The 25139-nt window shown below is 41.3% G+C and overlaps 1 protein-coding gene across 1 annotated transcript; it reads right to left on the reverse strand.

The window, feature by feature from the left end:
• Positions 1–19994: 19994 nt before the first annotated feature.
• Positions 19995–24901, reverse strand: INHBB (inhibin subunit beta B). The gene is made up of 2 exons (XM_074301796.1): positions 23707–24901; positions 19995–20808 (listed from the first exon to the last, which is right to left on the reverse strand). Exons 1-2 carry the CDS (start codon positions 24134–24136, stop codon positions 20033–20035), a joined length of 1206 nt encoding a protein of 401 aa, XP_074157897.1. The 5' UTR covers positions 24137–24901; the 3' UTR covers positions 19995–20032.
• Positions 24902–25139: the final 238 nt, after the last annotated feature.

The following is a 25139-nucleotide window of genomic DNA, read 5'->3' on the forward strand; positions in this document are numbered from 1 at the left end:
AAGAAAAAGAAAAAGGGAGAAAGGGAGAAAGAAAGAAGAAAGAGAAAAAGGGAGGGAGAAGGGAAGGGAGGGAAAGGAGGGAAGAGAGGAAGGAGGAAGGGAAGGAGGGAGGGAAGAAAGAAAGAAAGAGAGAGAAAGAAAGAAAGAAAGAAAGAAAGAAAGAAAGAAAGAAAGAAAGAAAGAAAGAGAGAAAGAAAGAGAAAGAAAGAGAGAGAAAGAAAGAAAGAAAGAAAGAAAGAAAGAAAGAAAGAAAGAAAGAAAGAAAGAAAGAGAAAGGAAGGGAGGAAGGAAGGAAGGAGGGAGAGAAGGAAGGAAGGAAGGAGAGTGAGAGGTAAGGAAGGAAGAAAGGAAGGAAGGAAGGAATGAAAAGGGGCAGGAGAGAGAAGGAAGGAAAGAAAGAGAGAGGGAAGGAGGGAGGGAAGGAGGGAGGGAAGGAAGGAGGGAGGGAGAGAGGGAGGAAGGGAGGAAGGAAGAAAGGAAGGAAAAAGGGAGGGAAGGAGAGAAAGAGAGATGCCAGGGCTTTAAGGTCTCCAGTCCGTATAAATCCCTGGGATGCTTCTATATTGACAGAATCCTATCCACCACCTCCATTTTCTTCCCTTCCTCCTCCTATTCCCTTTCCAGTGTTATTACCTATTGCTTTCCTGATCTACCAGAAACAGAACAAAAGATGAGAGAAAGAGAGAATAAAAGGGCTTCCTCTTATCACCCCTCCTCCCCCAGGATTCTCTTTTTTTCCTCTTATACAGCTTTTATGCAGCTAGGTGGCAGATCGATAGAGTACAGGGCAGAGTCAGGAAGACTTATGTTCTTGACAAATCACTTAAGTCTGTTTGCCTCAGTTTCCTTATCCATAAAAGGAAATGGCAAAGCATTCTAGTAGTTTTCTTTCCCAAGAAAACTTCAAATGGGGTTACAAAGGGTTAGATGTTAGTGAACAACAACCACAACAGCATTTTGTTGAAAGCAAAATTATGCAATAGTGTTGTTTTATACCCATAAAGGCCTTGTGATAAGAAAAAAGTGGTAGGCTTGGAGTCAGGAGATCTGGGCCGTGGTTCTTCCATTTTCTCTCTCTGTTACTTTGAGCAAGCTACCTCTGTAAATTGAGAGAGTTAAACCATTTGGTCTTCAATTTCCTTTGCAGCTTTAAACCTATGATGACTTATAACCATAACAGGAGACCATAACAGTAAGTCTGAGAGGGGTACCACAGTGGGAGAACCCTAGGTTCCTAAGAATGGAAGGTAAAAAGTGATCAAATAAAAAACAGATGTACCCATATCTGCAAAAACAAAATAAAACAAAACATTATAGCAGTTCTTTTTGTGGCAACAAAAAACAGGGAATCAAAGGAGTGCCCATCAACTGAGAACTGCTTAAACAAATTACAGTGCACAAATACAATGGAATACTATTATTATTCCATGAGAAATTTTTAAAAGGATGGCGGGGAAACCTTGGAAAAATTGTAGGAACTGAGGCAAAGTGAAATAAGGAAAACCAAGAGAACAGTTTATACAACAATATTATGAATAAAGACAACTTAAGAAGTGGATTCCAGAGGACCTAAGAGGAAGCATACTGTCCTGAGGCAGAGAGAATGAATAAGCTATGCAGAATAAGATTCACACACAGATCCTGACCAATATGAGAATTTGTTTTCCTAAGCATATTTATTACAAAGATTTTATTAGTGGTATGTGTGTGTGTGTGTGTGTGTGTGTGTGTGTGTGTGTTTAACGAGGGTGAATAGGTGGTAGAGAGAGAAAAAATAAATGCATGTTACTTTTTTTTAAAGGGAAATGAAGGTGGGAGGGGGCATCAGAATAAGGGGGCTGAATGGAAGAAACTTGGCTTCCTTCCCAATACTACTCCATTGGTGTCCTTTTAATCATGGCAACCAATAACCCTGGGGTCCCAAATAGGAGATTAAAGGAGGGGGGGGGGAGCGAAGCTGACACTGGCCTGGAGGAGGATGGTGATGGTTTTCAAATGAGCACCGGAGAGATGGGAGCTGTCCCTTCTTACTTCCTTCTAGCCCATCTCTCTCCCCTACTCCCGACAACCCACTTTCCGTAAAGCCTGTTTCCATGACAATGTCCCACTGTCCATAGTGGCGGAGGGGGACAGTAGTAACGACAAAATGAAATGAAATCAACTAATAACCCGAGTGGAGCGGAGGCCAGCCGAGTGCGGCCAACGTGAGAAAGGAGCAGCGCCGCGGCTCCGGGCCGGGTTTCCCCCTCCCACGTTTCCCCGGAGTTGTCAGTAACTCTTCAAATACCTTTGTCGGAGGCTGCCCTCCCCTCCCGCACAGGGCCCGGCTCTAATTCCAGTTTAAAAGCTTTAGGGCTTAGCCGAGGCAAACAGATAAAAAGGGGTTTAGAAACAGATACAAATGGGAAAACGGGGGCTTTGTGGAGCCCCATAGATACTGTGAATAAAACTCGGCAGCCAGCAAGGCTGGTTTAATCCACCCCAGAAACACCCATCGGGCGGGCGGCTGGGACTGAGGCACCCAGCCCCCAGACCAGAGAGGCTGCCAGGGTGCCAGGGAGAGGTGGGCAAGCTCTCTCCACCCTTATGGCCTCGTGGCTTCATCGGGGGACAACGAAACTTGGAGGGAAGCTGCAAAGTAGCCAGAATAAGGAAGGCTCGTCCTCCGATGCGTCTCTCTCCAATTTTCTTCTTCGAGTGTTAGTGCCTTGTTTGGACCCGAAATCTGGTTTTTCTTTCCCCCTGAAGCCCAGACAATAATCACAGGATCGTAAGATCTCGAGCTGGAAGCACTTGTCTTAACCCCCTCATTTTACAGATGTGGAAACTGAGGAGGATGGTTTAAATGGCTCGAGTTCGCGCATATAATTAAGAAGCAACGGTGGAATTTGAACCCAAATCTCGTAACTCTAGAGTCACTACTCTTTTGACTATATTTATTAATCACTTGATATAAGCATTATAATAGGATAGAAATACAAAAGTGAAACAGGCCTTGCAAATGTATGTGTGACTGAGAGCTTGATTCAGTCACATAATCCTTTCCTTAAGAGCTAGAAAGAACCTTAGAGATCCCTTTAATCAAACTCTCCATTTTACAGAGGAAACTGAAACTGATCAAAGGTATTTCACCTTGCCCAAGGGTACACAGCCTGCTAGCCCTCAATGCTTTCTTTCTCTTAAAACAAACAAATGAGAGGAATTGTGGTATAGAGGATAAAGAATTGACTTCTGCATCCGGAAGTCCTGGATTATTCTTCTGATTTAAACTGGCTGAGTGACCTTGGGCTGGTCCACGGTTTAATCTGTGTTTCTTCAGACAACTCTCTAAAGCTATGACAAGTTGCCAATGGGTCAAAGAAGTTCCTTCTTCTCCATCCTCTCCCCCCTCTCTTTCCTCCCCCAGCCTCCTCTGCCAGTGAAATCAAAGGTTCCACAAATAAACAAAAACTGAGAATTTACTCTAATGAGTCTCCTCTCCCTTCTTTTTGAAAATAAAAACCTCGTGCTCTAAGATGCCACAGGATCATCCAGCAGACACGCAGCCAAGGCCTGAGAAATGCCAGAAATTACTCCAGTGTCCAGCTCAAGGGCTGTCTCTTCCTTAAAGGCATTCCTTGACTCCAGCTCACATTGGTCTCCCATATCTCTGGTCTCCCACAATACATGTAGCTGACATCAAGCAAATTGGCATCTACCTATCCATACACTCACTCTGCAGAAGGAAATGGCAAACCACCTCAGGATCTTTGCCAAGAAAACCCCAAATGGGGTCATGAAGAGTTACACATGACTGAAATGATTCAACAACAACAAATCCTACACTATATTCCATTGTTCTTCAATGGTTTCACACTGTATATACGCCTATAAATCACACACCCACATATACACAAATGTACACACATGCATACGTATGCATGTTCACATACATGCACACATGCATGTGTGTGCCATTTCCATGATTGGGATTATCATCTCCCATAAGAGCCAGATAATGTCCTATTCTACTCCTTTTCTCTATGGACCACAGTTTGTAACAAAATGAAGCACACAGTAGGCTCTCAAAAAGGAAAAAGGAAATAAAGCAACTACTGAGTTCAGTTCAATTATCTAGTATCTTCACATACCTGAGCTCCAATTTTTTTTCCAGTATGAAATAAGGGATTAAGGTCCCTTCTACTTCTAACATTCATTATTTTGGTGCTTCTGTTGTTCATGAACATTTCTTCCATTTCTACGTGAATATTCTAACATCTAAAAATCCAATCTACCTATATCCTCCATAGTTTGGGATTTTAATTACGCAAAATGGAGTGGGGGAGGGGTGTGTTCTCTTTTTTTTTTAACGTCTGAAAAACACACATCTAGTCAACAAAATTTTCGAAACATATTATTCATCTTTCAATGTTCCACTGCTTTTATCCTGCTATTATTCCCAGGGATTGTGAAATTCAAGGAGCCCATTAGGTTTCAGCCTCAGACCAGAGCTTAGAAAAATTGTCATGGCTGCCCCACTCATTTGGTAAATAAACATTCTACCATGCCATTGTGGTATGAGTCACTTGTGCTCTGTGCCACAAAGGGCTTACATAATAAATAACTAAATGGCACAGGAGAGCACCCCAGGGCCATCATGTGAGCCTCAAATTTCTCTGAGCTGGAACTAAAGCTAGCTTGAATCTGGCTCCAGGCAACCCCTCATTCCCAACCAGATTCCAGTTCTCATTATCAGTTTCATAGAATGTGAGAGCCAAAAGGGACTTTAGAGACCCAATGATCTCTTTTTTATTGATGGGGAAATTGAGGCTAAAAGGGTGGAAATCATAGCCTTATAAATATAGCGCTGGAAAAGACTTCAGAGATCATCTGATCCAACTCCCTTATTCTAAAAATGAGGAAACTAAAATTCATAAAATGACTTTAACAAATTCATACTGTCAGTAAAAGTCACCGAGGTGACAGTCAAGGGCAGACTTGGGATTGGAGGACAGGACCTCTGACTCCAAATTCAGTGATTTCTTCCCATTGCCCACACTGTACAATGATCATTCTGGGACTTCTTGCATCATGTGGGCTGGGAAAGCGATGAAGAGTTGGCACAATTTCCTTTCTTTTTCTGTACTCAGTGGTTTGTAGCAGAATGAGCGCCTGAGGAACCTGACGTGGGTGAGGCTGAATGGGTGGAGGAGAACCCACTGAATGTGCCATCAGAACATCTGAATCCACATCCTGGTTCTACTACTAACCACCTGTTGGAATGAATAATAACAGCCAACATTTATGTAGCACCTACTATATGCCCGGTACTAAGTGTTTTTACAATTACCATCATCTGATCCTTACAACTACCCTGGAAAGGAGGTGTTGTTATTATCCCCATTTTGCAGTGAGGAAACTGAGGCAGACAGCAATTAAGTAACTTACCCAGGATCACACAGCTAGTGACTGAGATCACATTTGAACTCAGTTCTTCCTAACTCCAGACCCAACACTTTATGTACTTTGCCACAACACCGCCTTTATTCTCCATTTCCTCATCTCTAAAGCAAGGGATACTATAAAGGATACTCTCTAAAACCCTTCCATCCCTAAAGCCCAGGATTTTTGGCTGTCCTTCAAATGGTTATACCAATGGTCCTACATTGGAAGGGAGAGGATAGGCTAGCTGGTTTCTGTAAGGTCCTGTAAGGACTTAAGATTTTGCTGTCTCACTGCTCACATACGTGGATATGTGGTACAGTGGATAGAGAGGTTGACTTGGATTCAAGAAGACTCGAGGGCAAAACTGACCTCTAGCATTTACTAGTTAAGTCCCTACCTGCTCTGTGCCCCAGCTCCCTCTATAAAACGGGGATATTAATACCTGGGACATCAATAATGGTAGATAGCTATGAAGGTCAAATGAATAATATATGCAAAGCATTCTCCATTTGCTTGATATAAGCATCAGTTTGTATGACCCTGGGTCACTTAACCTTGGGGCTCTAGGCAGCTCAATCATGTTAACTTCCAAAGAAGGTCCCTTCCTATAGAAACACTGAGAGTCTTCCCCTCCCTGATTCATTTATTCCTTTACTTATTTATTTAGATTTTCTTTTGACTACGCGAAAAAGGAGATTCTTTGCTTCAGTTGCTACCTAGCCTTGATCACTGGATGGATGCAGCCTCAGTCAAACAGACTTATTGAAGATCTTTTAGCTTAAAAAGTCCAAGGTCTCCCACTGCATCCAGGGCCATTTTGTCCTCTTGATCTATGTCTTGCCACTAGACCCAGATGGCTCTGGAGGTGAAAATGGGGCAGGTGATCTTGCACAGCCCTCCCTCACTTAAACCCAGTTCATTTGCATGTTATGGCATCACTTCCATTTCATCAAGGTCCTCTTCCAGAACGAAGGATAACAATAATTTCCTATATTAGGAAAGAGAGTTCCTTATGCCAGTGGGATCAATGAATTCATTCTCAATCCTTATCCCTATCCTATAAATATCAGGTATTTTTACAAATGCTCTACAACTTATAGTCTTAGAGAGTTTGTCTAGAGAGGGAAGTTTTGATTTACCCTTGGTCATTAGTGGACAGATTTCCTAACTCCAACATTCTATCCATTATGCCATACTGCCCCTCAGTACAGGAGGAGGATGGGGAGTTATAGTACTAGTAGTGGTGGTAGTAGTAGTAATAGTAGTAGTAGTAGTAGTAGCAGCAGTGGCAACAATGGTGATAATGGTGATGGTGTGGCAACAGCAGTGCTAGTAATAATACTAGAAGTATCACCACCAGTAGTAATGATACTAACAGTGTTAATGGTAATATGAGTAGTAGCAACAGTAGTGCTAATAGTACAAGTAAATACATCAAGAGTAGCAATAGCAGTACTATTATGACCACATATTCATACTACTAGTAGTAATAGTACTACTAATAATAGCAGTATTAGATTTGGGAGGGAGTACTTTTATTTTTTTATCTTTTTAAATAATCAATTTTTCCAAATAGTTTTTAAAATTTCACATTTGCAAAATCTTATGTTCCAAATTTTTCTCCCTCTCCTGACTCTCCACTTCCCCAAAACAGCAAGCAATCTGATATAGATTAAATATGGCAATTCTTCTAAACATATCTCCACATTTGTCATGGATAGCAGTAATGATAGTACTAGTAATAGTAGTAATAGTAGTAGTAGTTGCAGTAGTATTAGTTGATATTAACATTACTAGTAGTACATAGTAAAAATAAGCCAATAGCAGATGTCATCCCAATTCGAGAATTGCCTCTACTGCAATTTAGTTATAGGACTTCAACAAGTCACTTAGTTTTTCTTTGCCTCAGTTTCCTTGTCTATAAAAATGTATAGCAATATCCAACCTACAAAGTTGTTCTGGATGATTAAATAAGATCATAAATAGGAAAGCAGATTTATGGGGGGGGGGGGGAATCAACTGCTTGCTCAGCTTTTGAACAGAAACTATCTCTTCTCTCTCCTCCCTTCTCAATGAAACATCAATCAGAAAGTCATTTACTGAGTGCCTGCTATGCACATAGCACCATTCCTCCTTTCCACTTTCCCCCTCTTTTTAATCCTCTTTTCCTCATCCTCTGTAATTCTCATTTTTTTCTTCCATCCTTTCATCTATTGAACAATTTAACTGCTATTCCTTCTCACACTCTCTCTCCATCTCCCTCTTGTTCTCTCTCTGTCTCCCTTCCTTCCCATCTTCACCTTCTTTCTCCTCCTTTCCTCCTCCACCTTTACCTTTTTTTCTATCTGCACCCTTTCTCAGTGATTCTAGAATGCTCTTTTTTAAGTGCTCAGATGTGAGAATCAACAAGCAAGATTCGTTTCTGAGATCGGGATTCTGGCTTTCTCTAGGTTCATGGGTCTCCCTCACTATCTAACCTGTGATGTTAACATTAATTATTAACATTTAAAATACCTAACAGAGCCACTCAGGATAAAGGAGCGTGGCTGGCTTTAACCAATTCGACTTACATTACCTGATTAATTAAAGCTGAGGCTTTTATGAGACACCCTCAGGTTTCAAAATGTGTTCTTCCCAGGCTCCGGGATGTGGACTAGGAGGAATATACTATTCATGAGATGCCAGAAGTGGCCTAAGCAAAAGCTGAGCGGCCAACTAATGTGTTTTATTGGAGTCAATTTAAAATAGTAACCGCCCAGTCGAACCAGCATCACCCTCACCCACAAAGGATGGTGTGTTTTATATCTACACCTTAGAACTTGATATGCTCTTTGTAAATTATAGGCTTTTGCAAAATGCTATTAGATGATTCATATGTGGAACGTGGAGTGATCTTGAGAGGGAAAGAAATACAGAGGTGTGGTCAGGCGCTCAAGGATCCAGAGCTGAGCAATGCCTTCTCAGCTGAGGATTCAGGTAGATGGTCCATTCTGCTCATCAGGAAAAGAGAGGTGCATACCATAGGCATAGGACAGAAGGGGAAGTCATCTCCTCCAACCCAATTTGATTTTTTCCAGAAAAGGAAACTGAGATGAAGAGAAATGACTTTATTTATCCCAGGACAGATGGTCAGTGATTGTTTTCTTCTCAATTTACTGAGAATTACTAATGATTAGGAAATGCCAACTATGGTTTGTAAGCTCCCTGTGGGCAGGAGCTCTTTTTGCCTTTTTTTCATATCTGACAAATAATAGGTATTTAATAAATACATGAGTAAGTGCCTAGGAGGAAAAAAATAAGCCTTCCATTATTGTTTAACTACAGGATAAGAAATTGGCAAGAGAATTTTGTTCATGGCATTATCTAATGTCCCTTTTTGGTGTCTGTGACATTTTCTATTTCTCCACCACCAGAGACCTCTGTCCCAAGCATTCTCTGACTGTTGTAGGCTCTAGAACTCATAGGCTTCTAGTTCAATTGCCCTTGGTTTATAGATGAAGAAAACAAGACCCAGAGAGGTAAAGTCACTTGCCCATGATCACATAGATAAGAAGCATCAGAGATCTGAACTCAACTCCTTGGGCTCCAGAGATCCAGATAATCTCATAAATTCAGTCATAAGGCAGTTTAAATAATTGATAATAGGTTGAAAGCATTACTATTCCAAAAGGCTTTTAGCATTTTAATATAGGATAATCTCATTACTCAAAGTTATAAATTTCAAATAGTGTAATTTCAAATTCCTCCACAATGAAGGAAAAAAAAAGGATCTCAGTGCTCCTTAAAAGCACACCACAGTTGGAGCCTACTCCAGCAGGTATCCTTGCCTCCTAACTAAGTTCTTTCTTATTCCAAAGAGTACCATAACCTGTTTCACCAAGGAAAGATAAGGATCCAAAAATTTATAAATAGCAATTGTTCTGACACAGTGCCATCAAAATAAGCCCCTATAACTCATGACCTTGCCAGAAATTTGGGGCTCACAAAAATTTCCTTCAAAAAAAGGACTACTTTCATGGACATAGAATCACAGACTTAGAGTTAAAACAGACCTCTAGCCCAATCTCTTCATTCTGCTGATGGGAAAATTGAGACCTAGGCTTGGGGTCTCTGATCATATGGCTCACTCACAGAATAAGCAACACAAGAAATATTTGAACCCAAATTCTCTGAGTTAGCATTTTTTCCAATGTTAATATTATTTTTCCCTTATGTTATATAAATTCTTCTTTCTCCATGAAGTAGAAATGGAGGCAGCAGAGACTCACATCTCAGATTTCAATTTTCCCTTCTTCTACAATGCCTTTGATCCTTTCCCATAGTAAACAGAATTTTATGAAGGAGGGCTATTAAGAAGCCATTTAATGAACTATTCAATGAAGATGACATGACAGATCTCTTTTTAAAAGATTTTTCTGCAGTGGATGCAGACCAAACATTTAACAACAGCCCCCAATGAATTTGCAGAAATGGGAGAAGAGAACTCCCAGGTAGGTCTTTTTGAGCTCCTTGAACCTTTAGGACCCCCAAGGACTTTAAGGAGAAGGTTGGATGACTACCCTGTCAATGCAATTGATCAGTTTTAATGGAGCAAAATCACAGAATAATAATTGCTGTTTTTAATAGCATTTTAACTCTCCTGAAGTATGCTTCAATAAGTATTTCCTTTGAATCTCTCAGAAGCCTGCATAAGGTTAATGCTGCATTATCTCTACTTATCAGTTAAGGAAACCTAAGTCCAGATATTAAGTTTCTGTGGAATTTGAATCCAAGTCTTCCTAATTCTAAATTGCGCACACATTCCTCTATGTCCCCAATCACCTCTGTGTATTATTGCTTTGGCAATCACCTAGCCCAATCTGTTCGTTTTATAAATGAGGAAAATGAGAGCTAATATTAAAGTGATTTTGATAACCCCTAATTTTACAAATGGAATAACTGAGGCCCAGAGGGGTTAAGAAATTTTCCAAGGTCACATAGGAAGTCCAGTGGAAGCACTGAAAGCAGAACTTATATCTTCTAACACCCAGTCTACTGCTCTTTAATGTTCCCTTCCTGTTTCAAGTAAGCTTAAAATGTAATAGAGGAATAATGTTTACACCACATGCTGGGGCGTAGGAGTATTTTAAATAGCCAAATATAGCCAACCTTTCCACTATCTGAGCTAAGGACAAAGCTCATGGCTCTCATGGATAAATGATTCCCACTGGCATTTTAACCAGCAGCCTCAGCCTCCCCCAGTGCCCAGTCTTTAGAAGAGCAGCCAGCATAATTGTGTTATCACGAGGAAAGCCAGGGAGAGCATGAGGGACACACAATCTGAAACTAATGAGGTTAACTTTAAAAATCTTCTCAGTTAGTGAGACTTTGAACATCCTCTGGCCAAACAGAACCCCTTCTCGGTGTGAAAGTGGGTGAACAGAAAAGGCTGGAAGGAACCTAGATATGGTTCAGTTAAATTGGACAGTATATCCCAAATCCCTGAAGGGGACTAAAAGTAAATTGCTTTTGGGACAAGAAGGAGGGAGAGAGGGAAAGGAAAAAAAAGAAAGAAAGAAGGAGAGTCAAGAAGGCTGGAGAGAGATGGGAAAAGATAGAAGGAAAGAAGAGGAGAAAGAAAGGGTAAAGACAAGAAAAGTAAGAGGAGAGAAAAGATTAAAATTGGAGGGCGGGAGAAATAAGAGAAAGAAGGCAGAGAGAGAAAAGGGACAAAGATGGAAAGGAAGAAGAGCAGTGAAAAGATAAAAGAAAAGATAAGGAGTATGGATAAAAAAGAAAAGAATGAAAGTGGGAAAGAAGAAGTGAGAGAATTTGGGCTAGAAAGGAAGACAAAAAGTTAGAAAGGAAGAAGGGAAGAAAGCAGGGGTGAAGAAAGACAGGAACAGAGACAGAAACAGAGAGATAGAAAAGAGACAAGACAGAAAGAGGTAGAGAGACAAGAGAGAGAGGTATCCCCCATATAGGAGGCACACAATAAATGAATGACCTGCTGTTTGATGTTTGATTAAGAGAGTAAAGATAAGCCAGTTTCTACCCAGAATCTGTGCAAGCTGTTGATTTTTTTTCCTCTAAATCTGCTTTTCTGTTTCTCTGGTTATCTAATTTGGAACCATGCTTTAGAATTATATTCCCTTTTTGATCCAAGGCTTTTTAGTGGGCTTTAGAATTCCATCTTTGCTTAAAATGTATTTGGGCTTGACCTCTTATTCTAAGTATTCTCCCTTTATTCATATGGGGCCTGATTTTTTCCATTGGTACTATAGCTGCTTTTTTCTCAGTTTGATTCCCAGGAATAAGTGATAAAATATCAACTCAAGATTTTAACCTTCTAAAATTATGGGACTTTTCCTTGCCTTTCCTTTTTATTTGCATCACTTTTCACAGTGTCTAGCATACACAGTAAATACTTAATAAATGTGAGTGTGATAGTCCAGGAACACACAGTTAGTACCTAAAGAAGATGTGCCCTACAGCTACTCTAGAATTTCTTGTACCACCAACAGAAGGCCACAAACCCTGCTATGTCCTGCCAGAAGTCATGGATCTTTAGACACTGCAGAGCTGAGTCACAAAGTGAAAAACTGATTCAGCAATTTCACAAAATGTTTGATGTTTTGATCAACCTCCTGGGAGAGTATAATGTGGATACAGTGCCTCAGAATGCAGAAGACCTGAGTTCAAATTTAATCTCATACATTTCTTCAATGTTTGAGGGTATAAGTCATTCTGTTTACCTCAGCTTCTTCAGGAATAAAAGGTAATAATAACAGTACCTCCCCACCCAGAGTGGTTGTGAGGATCAAATAAGCTAGTGATTGAAGTGCTCAGGATAATACCCAATGTTAAGTACTAAATAAATGTTAGCATTATTATTATTATTATAATAAATAGTTATCATCTATTGCTTTATGCATAAGTTTTTGTCGATTAACATCTGAACAGTTTGTGGTTTTTAACTTTTTTTGCATGGAGTAAATAAACAGTTGTTTTATACTTAATTAAAATTGTGCATCAAGAATCTTTCTTTCTTTTGGGGGGAGAACTCTTGACATTAGGGGAAACTGAGCTTGAAGGTTTTCCCCAGGGCTCTACAACAGGATTATAAAGAGCCAAATAGTGTGAGAAAAAAAGCCCGACCTTTCTCCAGAATTCCTTAATAATCCTATGTTATTTTATGCATCTAAAATATTATTCCAGAAGACAGATCTATTGTGGAGGCAAAACTGATAATACCTCCATAGGGCGAGGAATAATGAAGAACTGAGAATGATTGCAAGGTTAAGAATTTGAGTGCCTAGAAGAATGGTGGTACCCTTGAAAGAAACAGGGATGTCGAGGAGTGGGGAGGGACTGGTTTTGAAAAAAAAATACTGGGTTTTGTTTTGTACATGTTGAGATGTCCACAAGATATCAAATTGGAAGTGAATGAATGAATGAATGAATGAAAATGTACATATAATAATAAGAGAGGAAGGAGAGATTGGGGAGGCTTTAAGCAGTGATTAGGAGAGTCCTGAAGTAAAGGAGACCTCTAGCTATGAGATCTCTTGGGTAATTTACCACAGACTCAGATAACAATATAAGAGCCTCTCAGAAACCTGGGGCAGCAGATCCTCTTAGGAGGCTGCAGAATGGACAGAACCTCCACCTTCTTTATAGATACTTTTCTCTCCTATTCTTAAGATTCCCAAAGAAGGGAATTCCATAATATTCACTAGCAACCCTGCTAGATATTGGCTAGATGCTTTAGGATATGGGTATGGCCTATGAGAACCACCTTTGAATAAAAACGGCAACCAGAAAATGGATATTTATACATTTCCAAGGGACAAAAATTCCCAAAGTAGCTGTAGCATATGGGTACATGCTCTCCCCCACCGTTTATGAGGGCTTTACAATGTATTCTAACTGCACATTCTAATTACCGTATGCGATTCCCAGCAATTACCCAAATTAAATATGTTGATATAATTACCCCAATTACAGAATTGTACAATAGTTTAGTAAAAACCCTCATTTGGGGAGGAAAATGAAAAAAGGAAGCAGCATATGAGCAGAAGTCTGAGTTTGTGTAGCCCCATGAGGGAACATTGTCTAATGTGCAACTAGAGGACTGGGAGAAGGGCTATTGAGTATGAGTGCCAGGCCATTCTCCTATAGCAAAAGGGAAAGGCTTTGATTCATAAGGTCAGCCTGAATTCCTAAAGCAATCTTGAGAGGATGTGAAATTCTCTGCGTATATTTCCATTGAGCTTTTACATAAAATACAAAATCCCATCTTTAGCTCAGCCTTAACTAGAGGGAAGAGATGGGAGGTACAGTCTGTAACAACATAGGGCCCAGGAGGACTTGTAATTTAGCTGAGACAGGAGCTATGGAAAGCAAGAAGCAGGTCAGGCACTAGGCAAAAAAAAAACCAAAAAACCATATATATATATGAATCAATCAAATCAATCAATTAGCAACACCAGGGACATATAAAAATATATAATGCCTGTACTTAATAATACCTTTTATTTATACTGGGCTCCTTCATTCATTCCATCTTTTGTTCATTCGTTCTTTCAACAGGATTCATTAAAAAAAAATGAAATAAAATAAAAACCTAAGCACTTTACTAGAACATGGTGGTACAAAAACTAAAAAAAATATATAAACAAAAATAGTCCCTATCCTCAGGAAGCTTACATTGAGCACAGAATGGCAAATATATATGTGTGTGTGTTATGAATGTGTAAATATATATATGCAGAGATAGACATATATAGATAACAGATAAATATACAAACAGACAGGCACTCCAGTAACTGAGATTATCAAGATAGTTTCCCTATAGGAGGTGGCACTTTGGCAAAGCTTTGAAGGAACTTATAAATCCAAGGCAAGGAGACTGGAGATGGAATGTCCCATACAGGATCAATTTGCTTAGAAAGCAGAGGATATGAAGAATAAGTAAGATGCAATAGGCCCGGGAAAGAAAGGCTAGAACCAGAGGAGTTTGTCTTATTATCCTAGGGGCAGGAGGAAGCCACTGGAGTTTCTTAGGCAGGGAAATAATGCTTTAAGAATATTCAAGTGCACATGTCTATTAGCTCTTAATTTAGGACTAGCATTCAGAAGACAGATGAAGGCTGGGAGTCATTTACATAAAAAAACTGGTGGGCTAGGTGGATGGAGCCGGACTTGGAATCTCACCCTGAACTCAAATCCAGCTTGAATACTTAATAGCTATGAGACCCTCATTTGTTTGCCTCAGTTTCCTCATCTGTAAAATAGGCTGGAGGAGATGGCAAATCATTCCACTATCTTTGCCAAGAAAACTCCCAATGGGATCACTGGGTTAGATATGATGGAAAAAATGAGTGAATTAACAACAAACTGTTTATCATCCATGAAAGGTGGTCACAAGAAAAGAGTTCAACAAACTAATAGGTAAAGTAAAGATTTGAATCCTTGTACTAAAATGCAAGTAGTCTGGGGCTTTACATAGAGTATCTTATTTGAACCTGAGCTGAAGTTTATATAGCACTTCCAGATTTGCAAAGCACTGAATATTATCAATTGATTGATATTCTTGGAAACAGGGGTTATTCTGGGTTTTTAGAGTGATATGCCCAGTATGTAAGGTTGGAATCTGTCTTGTGCCTCCAAGTACAGTGCTCTATCTAAAGCCTGTTCTTGTTAACTATTATTTAATCTTCACAACCACCCAAAGAGGTAGGTTAGTATAAATACTGTTATCTCCATTGCTAGGAGGGGGAAGTTGAAGTGGTTTCCCTGAGGCCAGCCAGCTATAGAATTTACATTCTAGCTGGGGAAACCAAACTAAGGCTTGCATACTACAAATTAGAGGACAAATTTGGGCAAAAGAGGGTTCCAGAAAGGGAGTGATCAGTGTGGATCAGAGGAAAGCTTTGTCACAGAAATGTGATGCAATGGGAAGTCAGCAAAGTCTATCCAACACTCCCATTGTGCCTGTCTGGGCTCTTTTCTCCGTTTTTCATTGCCTCTTCCTTCATTACTGCAGGCAGAGCCTGGGGCTCTGCTGATCCAACCTGACCAAGTATTCATTCACTCTAAAGCAAAAGGGACTTTCTTTAATGAGGAAACATGTTCTTGAACAGGATCTAGAGAAGGCAATACATAAATTTCAAATGGTGGAAACTCAGGCAACCAAGCACTTTGGTTTGGAGAGCTACTATGATGCAGTGGGAGTCCTTTGGCATTCTTTTTTTTTCCCCTGAGGCAATTAGGGTTGTGACTTGCCCAGTGTCACACAGCTAGGAAGTGTTAAGTGCGTGAGGCCAGATTTGAACTTAGGTAGTCCTGACTTCAGGGCTCTACCCACTGACACCTACCTGCCCCTATCTTTGGCATTCTTCAAAGCAGGTTACATAGGTGACCATCTGTTCCATCTGGATGGGACAGAGGAAGAATGAAGGCTAGGGAACACCTCTTTGATAAAGGCTGAATAAAAACACAGATAGATAAAACTACTAACTCTAGTGTGTGACTGAAGACTTGGTCTGATTAAACTGGCTTTTTCTTTTTTTTTTTTTTAACAGTGGAAATTTAGCCTTCTCACTTTTTATGCTACCACTATAATTTTATTAACACTATACATAGAACACACCATGGCTAAAGTACTCTGGCAAATGTCTTTCAACATGTCTCATTCAACTTTGCATCACCCACAGCACAGTGCTCCAGGCACACTATACTTGTCAAAAAATACTTGATTGATGGATTGATTAGCAGCAATTGGTTTTCAACAAACCTGGAGATTGTACCTCTTCTACAGGTAGAACCATCAATTTTAAGGGAATGGGGACCCCCTCCTACTCCAAAGTTGATATCACATCAATGAAGTCACAGATTCACTGGCCCATAGACAGAGTATACAAAAACTAGGGAATAATCTCCACTAGATGTAAAACAAAAGGAAATAGAAGGATTTAGGATAGATAGAAAGTCTGACTAACTCCCCTACAATAGAGGCTGTGAGACTCACTTGTGGTGACTTTAGTATGATTCTCTGTGGAGGTATCAACAAACTATATGACTGATCTTCTAATTAAAGTGCTACCCTGATCTAGGAGTACTACATTGTTCATGTAGATACTCACATACTCTCTTACTCTCTCTCTCCCTTTGTCTCTGTCTCTGTCTCTGTCTCTGTCTCTCTGTCTCTCTCTCTCTCTCTCTCTCTCTCTGTCTCTCTCTGTCTCTCTCTCTCTCTCTCTCACACACACACACACACACACACACACACACACACACACCTATATATACTTAACCTGTTTTGGAAGAGGCTAAGAGGAACATAGATGATGTAAGGAATGGAATGTCAAGAGGACCCAAATTCAAATCCAGCCTCAGACACTTATTTAGTTGTGTGACTCTAGACAAGTAACTTAATCCTGTTTGCCTCAATTTCCTCATCTGTAAAATGAGCTGGAGAAGGAAATAGCAAACCACTCCCATATCTTTGCCATGAAAACCCCAAAAATGGGATCACAGAAAGTCAGACACGACAAAATAACTCAACAACAAACAGTAACAAAAACAAATGAAGAGGAAGGAAAACAATGGCAATGGAAAGAAAGAACAAAGAATAATAAAGGAAAAGTACTTCTTAGGTAAAAGATGAAATATTCCAGACCCTGACTCCAGATTTTATGGTATCAGGATAAGAGTATTCCATTAATTTACCTAATTAACTGAGCCCAGGTTTTCACCCAGTATTCAGAAGAACAATTACTTAAGCGAAGACAGTATCCTTGGATGGGAGATGGAAGATGACAAGGAAGTGCTTCTGAATAAAATATGTTTTTATTCTTTGGAATCATAAAGTGATGATCAGTTGGTCCTCTAAATACAAGGAGCTATAGAATATAGGCTTAATTCCCAAAAAGCTATATAATGTTGTGGGGCTCTGGACTGAGAATCAGGGAGTCTGGGCCCAATTACTGGCCCTTTTGCTAACAACATGGTTTTTAAAACAAGTCAAGCCACCTCTCAGGGAAGGTAGGTCTGGGTGATTCTTAAGATTCCTCCAACCTCTAACCGTCTATGGTTCAAACAAGAGATTGCCAGCAGATACTTCCTCAAAGGACAAATAACCAGGGATAGGATTTGACTAAAGACTTAATACTATGTTAGTTAAAAATATAGTTAACACTAGTTAATTTCCCCCACAGAGAATTAGAAAACCTAAAGGAACAATGTTTTTGGTTATATTTCTACATTCCAGAACTTATTTATATAAGTGGTTCTACCTGGATCATTAGCTAATATAAATGAATGTATTTTTTTTAAGAATGCATTTGAATTTCATAGTCTAAGATTTTAGGTCAGGTCACTGGACTTGAGCAACACTTTCAATGCAGACGATAGGTGACCACAGGAAGAGAACTTCAAATAAATACATAATTTGTCTATTTGATCTTTGTTCTTCACAAACTATAGACAACAGTCAGTGCTGCGCTCCCTGATAGCAATTTGAATTAATGGTTAAAAAGAAGTCAAAATAAGGTAGAAAACACACAATGTGAGATGTTAGATCAAACATGATTGTACTTAGTTTTTCCCTACCCATTGTATCAATTCTGAAAGCTAAATTTCCCCAAAACATTATATACTGCAAGAATCTTTTTTTTTTCAATCTTGCTTTTTTTTTATTTACTTAAACTGTACACAAATGTAAAATACTTTAACAGCAAATCTATGTGAAAATTGTTTGGTTTTAAATTATTATGAAACAGAACCTAAAAGGTACTTTATTAAATAAACATAAAATTGGGGATTTAAGGATGCACTTCTCCATTCTACAGTTGTTTTCTTTCTACATTCTGTGTGCGTATGGTATAGAAAAAAACATTGAACTGAATAAACAAAATCCATTTGTACCCTGAAATAATTGGCAGGCCACCCAAGGAATTACTCAGAATGTCTACATCCTATGTGATGGCCTAGCCATCTAATAAAAATCATAACTAATATGTTGGCCTCTTTGGTTCCAAAATTATGTATAATACATTTAACTGTATTCATTTTTGCTGCTATAAAAATAACTCTTTTTTTTTCAAATGGCAGTTTTTGACTAATCATGCAACTAAATCAGTGCAAACATTAAAAGCAATCATTCGCTTAAAAAAGAAGCAAAAGATTTCATTTCAAGTATAAAAAAATATAAAAAGTCATTATTTTAAGTCCAGTTTCATCTAATATGGGTCAACACTTTAAATTGCATAGCTCACGTGGCACTTGTTTAACTAGATGGTGAGCCACAGTAAATGCACTGTCAAGTACCACTTCTGAAGACATGGATGGAGATCAGCAACTGCTACAGAGTGGGCCTTCAAGATGTTTTGCAAGTGCTATGCTGGATCAGTGTTTTCTGAACTTCTTGGCGGTTTGTAGATGTCTCCCCTTGAGGAAACCGAAAGCATTCATCCTCCTCCTTTCCAAGACCAGTTAAAACTCTGCTCCTCTGCAGACACTAGGTGAAACACTGGGAGCTCTGATCGTGCATGCATCCATCCATCATGTCACTTCCGCTTTGGGGACCACTGATAGGTTCATGGGCCACAGAGGACTTGCTTCCCGGGCCCCAACCAGTCCTAGAGGAAAGCTCCATCCAAGAATACAGACTGCAACTTGGAATATTCTTCCCCCAACTCAGAACAGTTCAGATTTTTAACTGAAGGTTAGGCGGGGAGAAAAAGTCCCTTTTCAGTTTACACAACTGGCATATTGATCTATGAACTCATTCTGCAATCAGTTAAAGCATCAAATAATGTGTCTCCCCATCACCACCCCCCAAGCCCTCTCTCCACCCCCTCCCCACAATCTCATTTGGGTGACAAGTCAGGGTACAGTGCAAAGTCACACTGTTTTTGCCTCTGCATTACTGTCTCTGTCTGACTGTATTCTCCCGGAGCCTCCCTCTCTCTTTTTTTCTGGAAGGGCTGCAGGAAGAGACGTATATTTGTGATTCACTGAGCCTGAACCGTAAGAAGAAGCCATCACCTTCAGCAGTAGGTAGAGCCTTAAAAGGTGACAGTCACTCTTATAAAAACATATAAGGAAACATAGCTCCTACTGCACCCCCCCAACCCCCGCCTCATTCCCTCTCTCCCCATCGTCCTCGAGCGCTCTCTTTGTGCTTTTATGTGAGCATGGAGAACTCATTTCAGTTCAGCTTGGACAGCTGGTGGGAATAACGGCTGCTTACCCATTCGCTCGGACTGACAGGCGTTTTTAGATAGGTTGCCATTTGTCACTGTATCCATTTGCTAGTATTCTGGAAGCTGCTCAGTGGGTGGCTGTGTGTGTGGCTGCGTGTATATGTGTGTGTGTGTGTGTGTGTGTGTGTGTGTATGTGTACATGTGCATTCTAAGGTATTTCATTTCATTCATGGGTTTCTTTTTTTTCTTTCAAGCAATGGCAAAATTTAAATGTCCAAGATTCACAAGCCGGCACCATCTTTGCACCCAGTGAAACGGCCAGACCCAACTCTCCACAGTGACTTTTATCAACGCCGACGTCTGCGAGGATCTAGTCTGGGAATGTTCTCCCCCCACCCCAGCTTCCCCACCCCTTAAATCAAGCACAGCCACATTCTTCCACAATCATATTGGGAACGTCCCTCTTCACAATGTTGTATTCATCGTCAAAGTACAGCATTGACATTGTGCTGAGTTTGGTTGGAATGCAACAGGAGTTCACGGTCCCTGGGTTCAGCCCTCGCATTCGGTACTGATTCACCACAGCGGTGTGAAAAGAGGAAGCTGACCCTGGGACTCCGGCCAAGTAGGCCGGGCAGCTCCCTTCACAGTAATTCCCATAGTAACCCGTGGGCGCAATGATCCAGTCATTCCACCCAATGAGTCGGAAGTCAATAAAAAACTGTTGCCTGCAACAGAGATTGGTCCTGCCGTCACACTCCAGCCCCCTTTTTCGGATCCGGTGCTTGTTGTCCGCCAGTCTGGCCTGCACTACCAAGAAGGGTCGGTGAGATTCTTCACCAGGATCCACAAAGACAGGGACCACAGCAAGCTCTTCGCAGCCCTCACACTGCAGCTCCAGGTTGAGTCTCCTCTCCCCTTTCTCAAACAGGGCCTGAATCGCCTCGGTCAGGGGGAAAGTGTGCCAGCCACTCCTCTTGAGGTCTACCTTCTTCTCCACCACATTCCACTTGTCGTTGCGGTCCAAGTCATGGAAGTACACTTTGACCCGGACTTTCCTCCGGTTGCCTTTCTCAAGGACATAAGGGAGCAATTTCAAGTATAACCACAGGCTGGCTTGCACCACAAACAGATTCTGGTTGCCTTCGTTGGAGATAAAGAAATACAGGCGGACCCTGGAGGAGGCAAGGTCATCTGTAGAGAAGGGGAAACACACTAAATTAATCCAAGAAGATGAGGCAAATGGGGGAAATTCAGACAACTTTTTTTTTTTTCCTGAATGATGCTAGAATGCATGTTCACCAAACAGCTGGAAAAAGTTAGTGACCAGAAATACTGTTCCCAAACTCCAGTATCTCTAAATGTATCCTGGGAGAGGCAGAGAAAATAATTTCCCATTGAGAAATTTGGATCAGGTTAGAGCTGGAGGGTCCAGGCCTATAAAATCCTGCCTCACCTCTCTGGGGCCAGGGATCCCTGGAGACAGATTGTCAGGCCTCAAAGCTAAACAGAGGAACTTGTAAAGATGCCAAGATCTTAACAAGTTGTGATGGGTATCTGTGAAATCTGAAAAACAAAACTAGGATTGCACGGAGGTTCTTTGGGTGGGTTGGCGGTTCTTTTTTTTTTTTTTTTTTTTTTTTTTTTTTTTTTTTTTAAGTTAGGGCATTGCAAAACAGACCTCAGCTACCTCCTCTTTTTACTGGAGTCTGTTTACCTAAGCATGATCCAATACCTGGTGAAACCTCCATGGCAAACAAACCATCTCTGCTCTGATTTTCAAGCCCTTGGAACATGTGTTTTTTGAGCTGCTAGTTACAGTCCTCATTTCAAATCAGTTTTAGGGAAAAGGACAATTCAGCCTTGAAAACTGGTCCAGTGCTTTGGCCAGACCCTGACTCTTGGTAATGGATATACTCAAAGTCTCTAGGGGGAAAAAAAAGGCTGGTTTGTTAGTTTTCTCAATAATTCAGCTCTATGAGCAAAGAGCTATGCCAACTGATAGGTAACTCATCTCCCATACTGCATTTCAATTACTTTTCCTCTCTGATGGCCTCTACCTTTTTTTTTTTTTTTCAGTAAGGACAAATGAAGCAATTGTGTAGCGACTATACAGTATTATCACATACCACAACCCCTTTACCCCTGCCCCCAATCTTCTCTACTTTTCCTGACTTGCTTCTTTAATAACACTGACATCCACCGTTAGAAACCGGGAAAGCTGCAGCCTTAAAAGCTGAAACTGGATGAACTGCCTGTGACCGGAATATGTTATTTATAACCCAAAAGGTCCATTCTATGAAATGGACCAGAAATATCATAACCCCTACTGTCCTTTTGTGCAATCAGGATTAAAGATTCATGGCAAAGAGGATAGATAACATTTCCACCTTGGGTCCCAAAGCTCCTTTTAATCTAGGTCCTCTAATTATGCATCATACTTTCAATTACTACTGCAGATGGCAGAGAGAGCCCTGTATTTCCAAATGGTAACCCTCTCAAGTGATTTTTCTTCCTTTTTTTTTCTATTCATGTTCATACAAAACTTTTTAATCTCTCTGAGTCTCCCCCCACCCCCAAAAACATCTCAAACAGATTCTGGCTGCTTATTTGGGAAATATTCATTTCTATTTCGGAGAGATCTCATTTAGGGTTACTTAACTGCCTTCCTGTTACAATGCATCTCTCATCTGCTTCCTCTGGAAGTACTCTCTGTATAAATATGATCTAAAGGGTGGCACAAAAGCAAGCCAACATCATTCGTGTCCTGAAAAAAAGCAGCAGAGCCAAAGCTACTTTTATAACAGGGCCTTTTTCCTTTTCCTTTTAATGTACTGAAGTATTTTCTTCCCTGATTTTTACATGTAATCAGTTATAAAATCTGGGGCCCCAAGCAAAAAACAAAAACAAAAAACCATCAGAAAGGCCCCTTGCCCTTTGTTAACAGCAAAATAACCGTATTCTTGCCAAGAGGTATCCCCACACACCCCCTGCAATGCAGGTGCTGATTGGATAGTATTTATGCTTTTGCTATTGACATGAATCTATTTATGGATGTATCTTTATCTATATAAATTATGGGACCTGTTGAAAATGTATTTAAATGAAGTAGTTTTATGTTTCTATGACTAACTAGACTGTGTTATCAGTGCAACTATACACAGGTCTTGCAATTACAACCCAGACTCCAAAAATACTAGTATTCGTGGATGATATGCAATTGGAGTACTAACACACTCATAACATCCACATATGTCAACAAGAATATATATCCCACTGTAAGCCTATCTTCCAATCATGAGAAACACAAACATTAAGCAATCAGTGAGCAAGTATACCAATAGATAGGGCCAGATAGCTATTAAACATGGGGTAGCAGACAAGTAAAAAGATGTATATTACTTGCATTAACATACAGAAGATGAAGAGAACCGCAGAGAAAAGTGGGCACAGTAAACAGGTAGAAATGGATATATATGTGTGTGTAGAGAGATAGACAGATAGATAGATAGACAGATAGATAGATAGATAGATAGATAGATAGATAGATAGATAGATAGATAGATAGATAGATAGATGATAGATGATAGATAGATAGCTAGATAGAAGATAGATAGAAGATAGAGCCTAGAGGAGGGGTAGGTGAAGACAGACCAGGCAATTCAATAGGAAAGAGAGAGCATTAGCAATGATTTTAAAAATAATAATAGGAGTATAGAAATGCTGAGCTAACTTGGAAAGCCATAGAGCCAATGAGATAGATACACAGATAAATGACTAAGAAAGGTAGATTGGTGAATGAGCCTGACAGATGATAAACGATTGACCATTTAAATGAGGGATTGTGGCTGGAACACCGGGAGGGCTGCACGAGAGATGACAGATGAGCGAATTAATTAGAGATGCAGCAGGTGGAAAGATAGATAGAGTTGGGGTCAGTAAAACACCAAATGAGGTTGGAGAAGAAACGGATGGACGTATTGATGAGGGAAAAGAAGGAATGGAAGCCAGGAGGCAGGAACAAGGATAAGGGACTGAAGGGGCAACGGGGAAAGCTGACCAAGTGCAGGGACAACGATGGTCCCCACCCACCTGTCTCCGCGAAGCTGATGATCTCTGACACCTGTTCCTGGCCATCTGAGCCTGAGCTGGCATGCCCGTCGAGGTGCGGGATCTCCATTCGGCCGTCTTCCCGCACCTTTCCCGCATGCAGCTTACGCAGGGCGGTCACCATGGCGGCCTTGGGCACCGCGTGGGTGATGTTGGGGCGGCCCCGCATCTGCAGCCGACTGAGAATATGCCGCTTCACAGCCTCCAAGAAGTCGCCGTCCACTTTGCCCGGCTCCTCTGGGCGCCTGAAGCCACACGACGTGCAAGTGTCTGAGGGGGCGCCCTCAGCTCCCGGTGGGGCGGCAGGGGAAGGCAGAGGTGTCGGCGAGCCCCAGGCCTCTGGACCCAGCCAGCCAGCTACCAGGAGCAGAAGACAGGCGGCTCCCAGCGCCCTCCCGGGCAGCCCGTCCATGGTGCGCAAGGAGGGCGCAGAAAGGGAGCCAGGGATACAACGCGCGCCCTCCCCCGCCCCCCAAAGCTCTGGTCCTCTTCCCCTCGCTGACTGCTAAGAGCCTGGAGTGGAGGTCTGGGGTTTGGGGGGTGGGGGAAGGGGAAGGCTGCTTAGGGTTGGGGGTAGGGAGTATGTATCCTCGGCGGCAGTTCTTTGCTTGGGGAGGAAGGGGAGGAGGACGTGGGGAGAAGCGAAGCGAAGGAAAGCGCGCACGGGAGGAACCCGGGGCGGGGAGGGGAAGGGGGAGGGGGTGAGATGGAGGGAAGGCAACAGATCACGGGGAAAGGGGGGAAGGGAAGCGAAAAGAGAACCGGGCTGGGGCTTCAGGGAGGGGAAGCAGCGGCCGAAGCAGCCCCGGGACTGGAGGGGGAGGTAAGGCGAGAAGAAGAGGGCAAGCAACAGGGGTCACATCCAACTAGATCCCTCAAAGCAAAACAAAATCTGCAGCTTTCTCTTCATTTCCCTTAGGATTTACCACCCCTGCAGTCCTCGTTTAAAAACAAAACAAAAAAATTAAATTAAAAAAATAAAGAAAAAGAAAAAAATTATTTTAGTCCGAAGTCGCCAAGGTGAGGTGAGAGGGCTTAATTCAACTTGGAAAAGAAAGAAGGCATAAAATGTTCCAGCACCGTCTCTGTGCTGTAGTGGGTCCCCAGAACACACACCTGAGCGCCCTCCCAGCAAAAGAAAACACAGTTTCTCCTCGAGGCAGCCAGTGCTGCTGCCGAGTCGTGACTCGCTGGGCTCCGCTTTATAGGGAGGCGCCGGGCACCCTGTCCTCTTAGCCCTTGCAGCTCCCTTGACGCGTCACGCAGACAAAGTTGTCTTTAAGAAAGAAAAAAAAAAAAAAAAAAAAAAAAAAAAAAAGGATCACACCAACGAGCGACCCTCTTTCTCACTCTGCCTCTCTTCCTCTTCTCCCTCTGGATCGTTTATTTGGTGGTGATGATGGTGATGGTGATGA

The sequence above is a fragment of the Sminthopsis crassicaudata genome, chromosome 3 (assembly GCF_048593235.1).
Source record: "Sminthopsis crassicaudata isolate SCR6 chromosome 3, ASM4859323v1, whole genome shotgun sequence".
Taxonomy (NCBI): Eukaryota; Metazoa; Chordata; class Mammalia; order Dasyuromorphia; family Dasyuridae; genus Sminthopsis; species Sminthopsis crassicaudata.

Excerpts from the sequence above, each read along its gene's own strand:
- INHBB (XM_074301796.1), bottom strand. The coding sequence starts at position 24,136 with ATGGACGGGCTGCCCGGGAGGGCGCTGGGAGCCGCCTGTCTTCTGCTC. Across the intron at positions 20,809-23,706 it reads CATCAGCTTCGCGGAGACAG|ATGACCTTGCCTCCTCCAGG; the intron begins GTGGGTGGGGAC and ends CCTTCTCTACAG.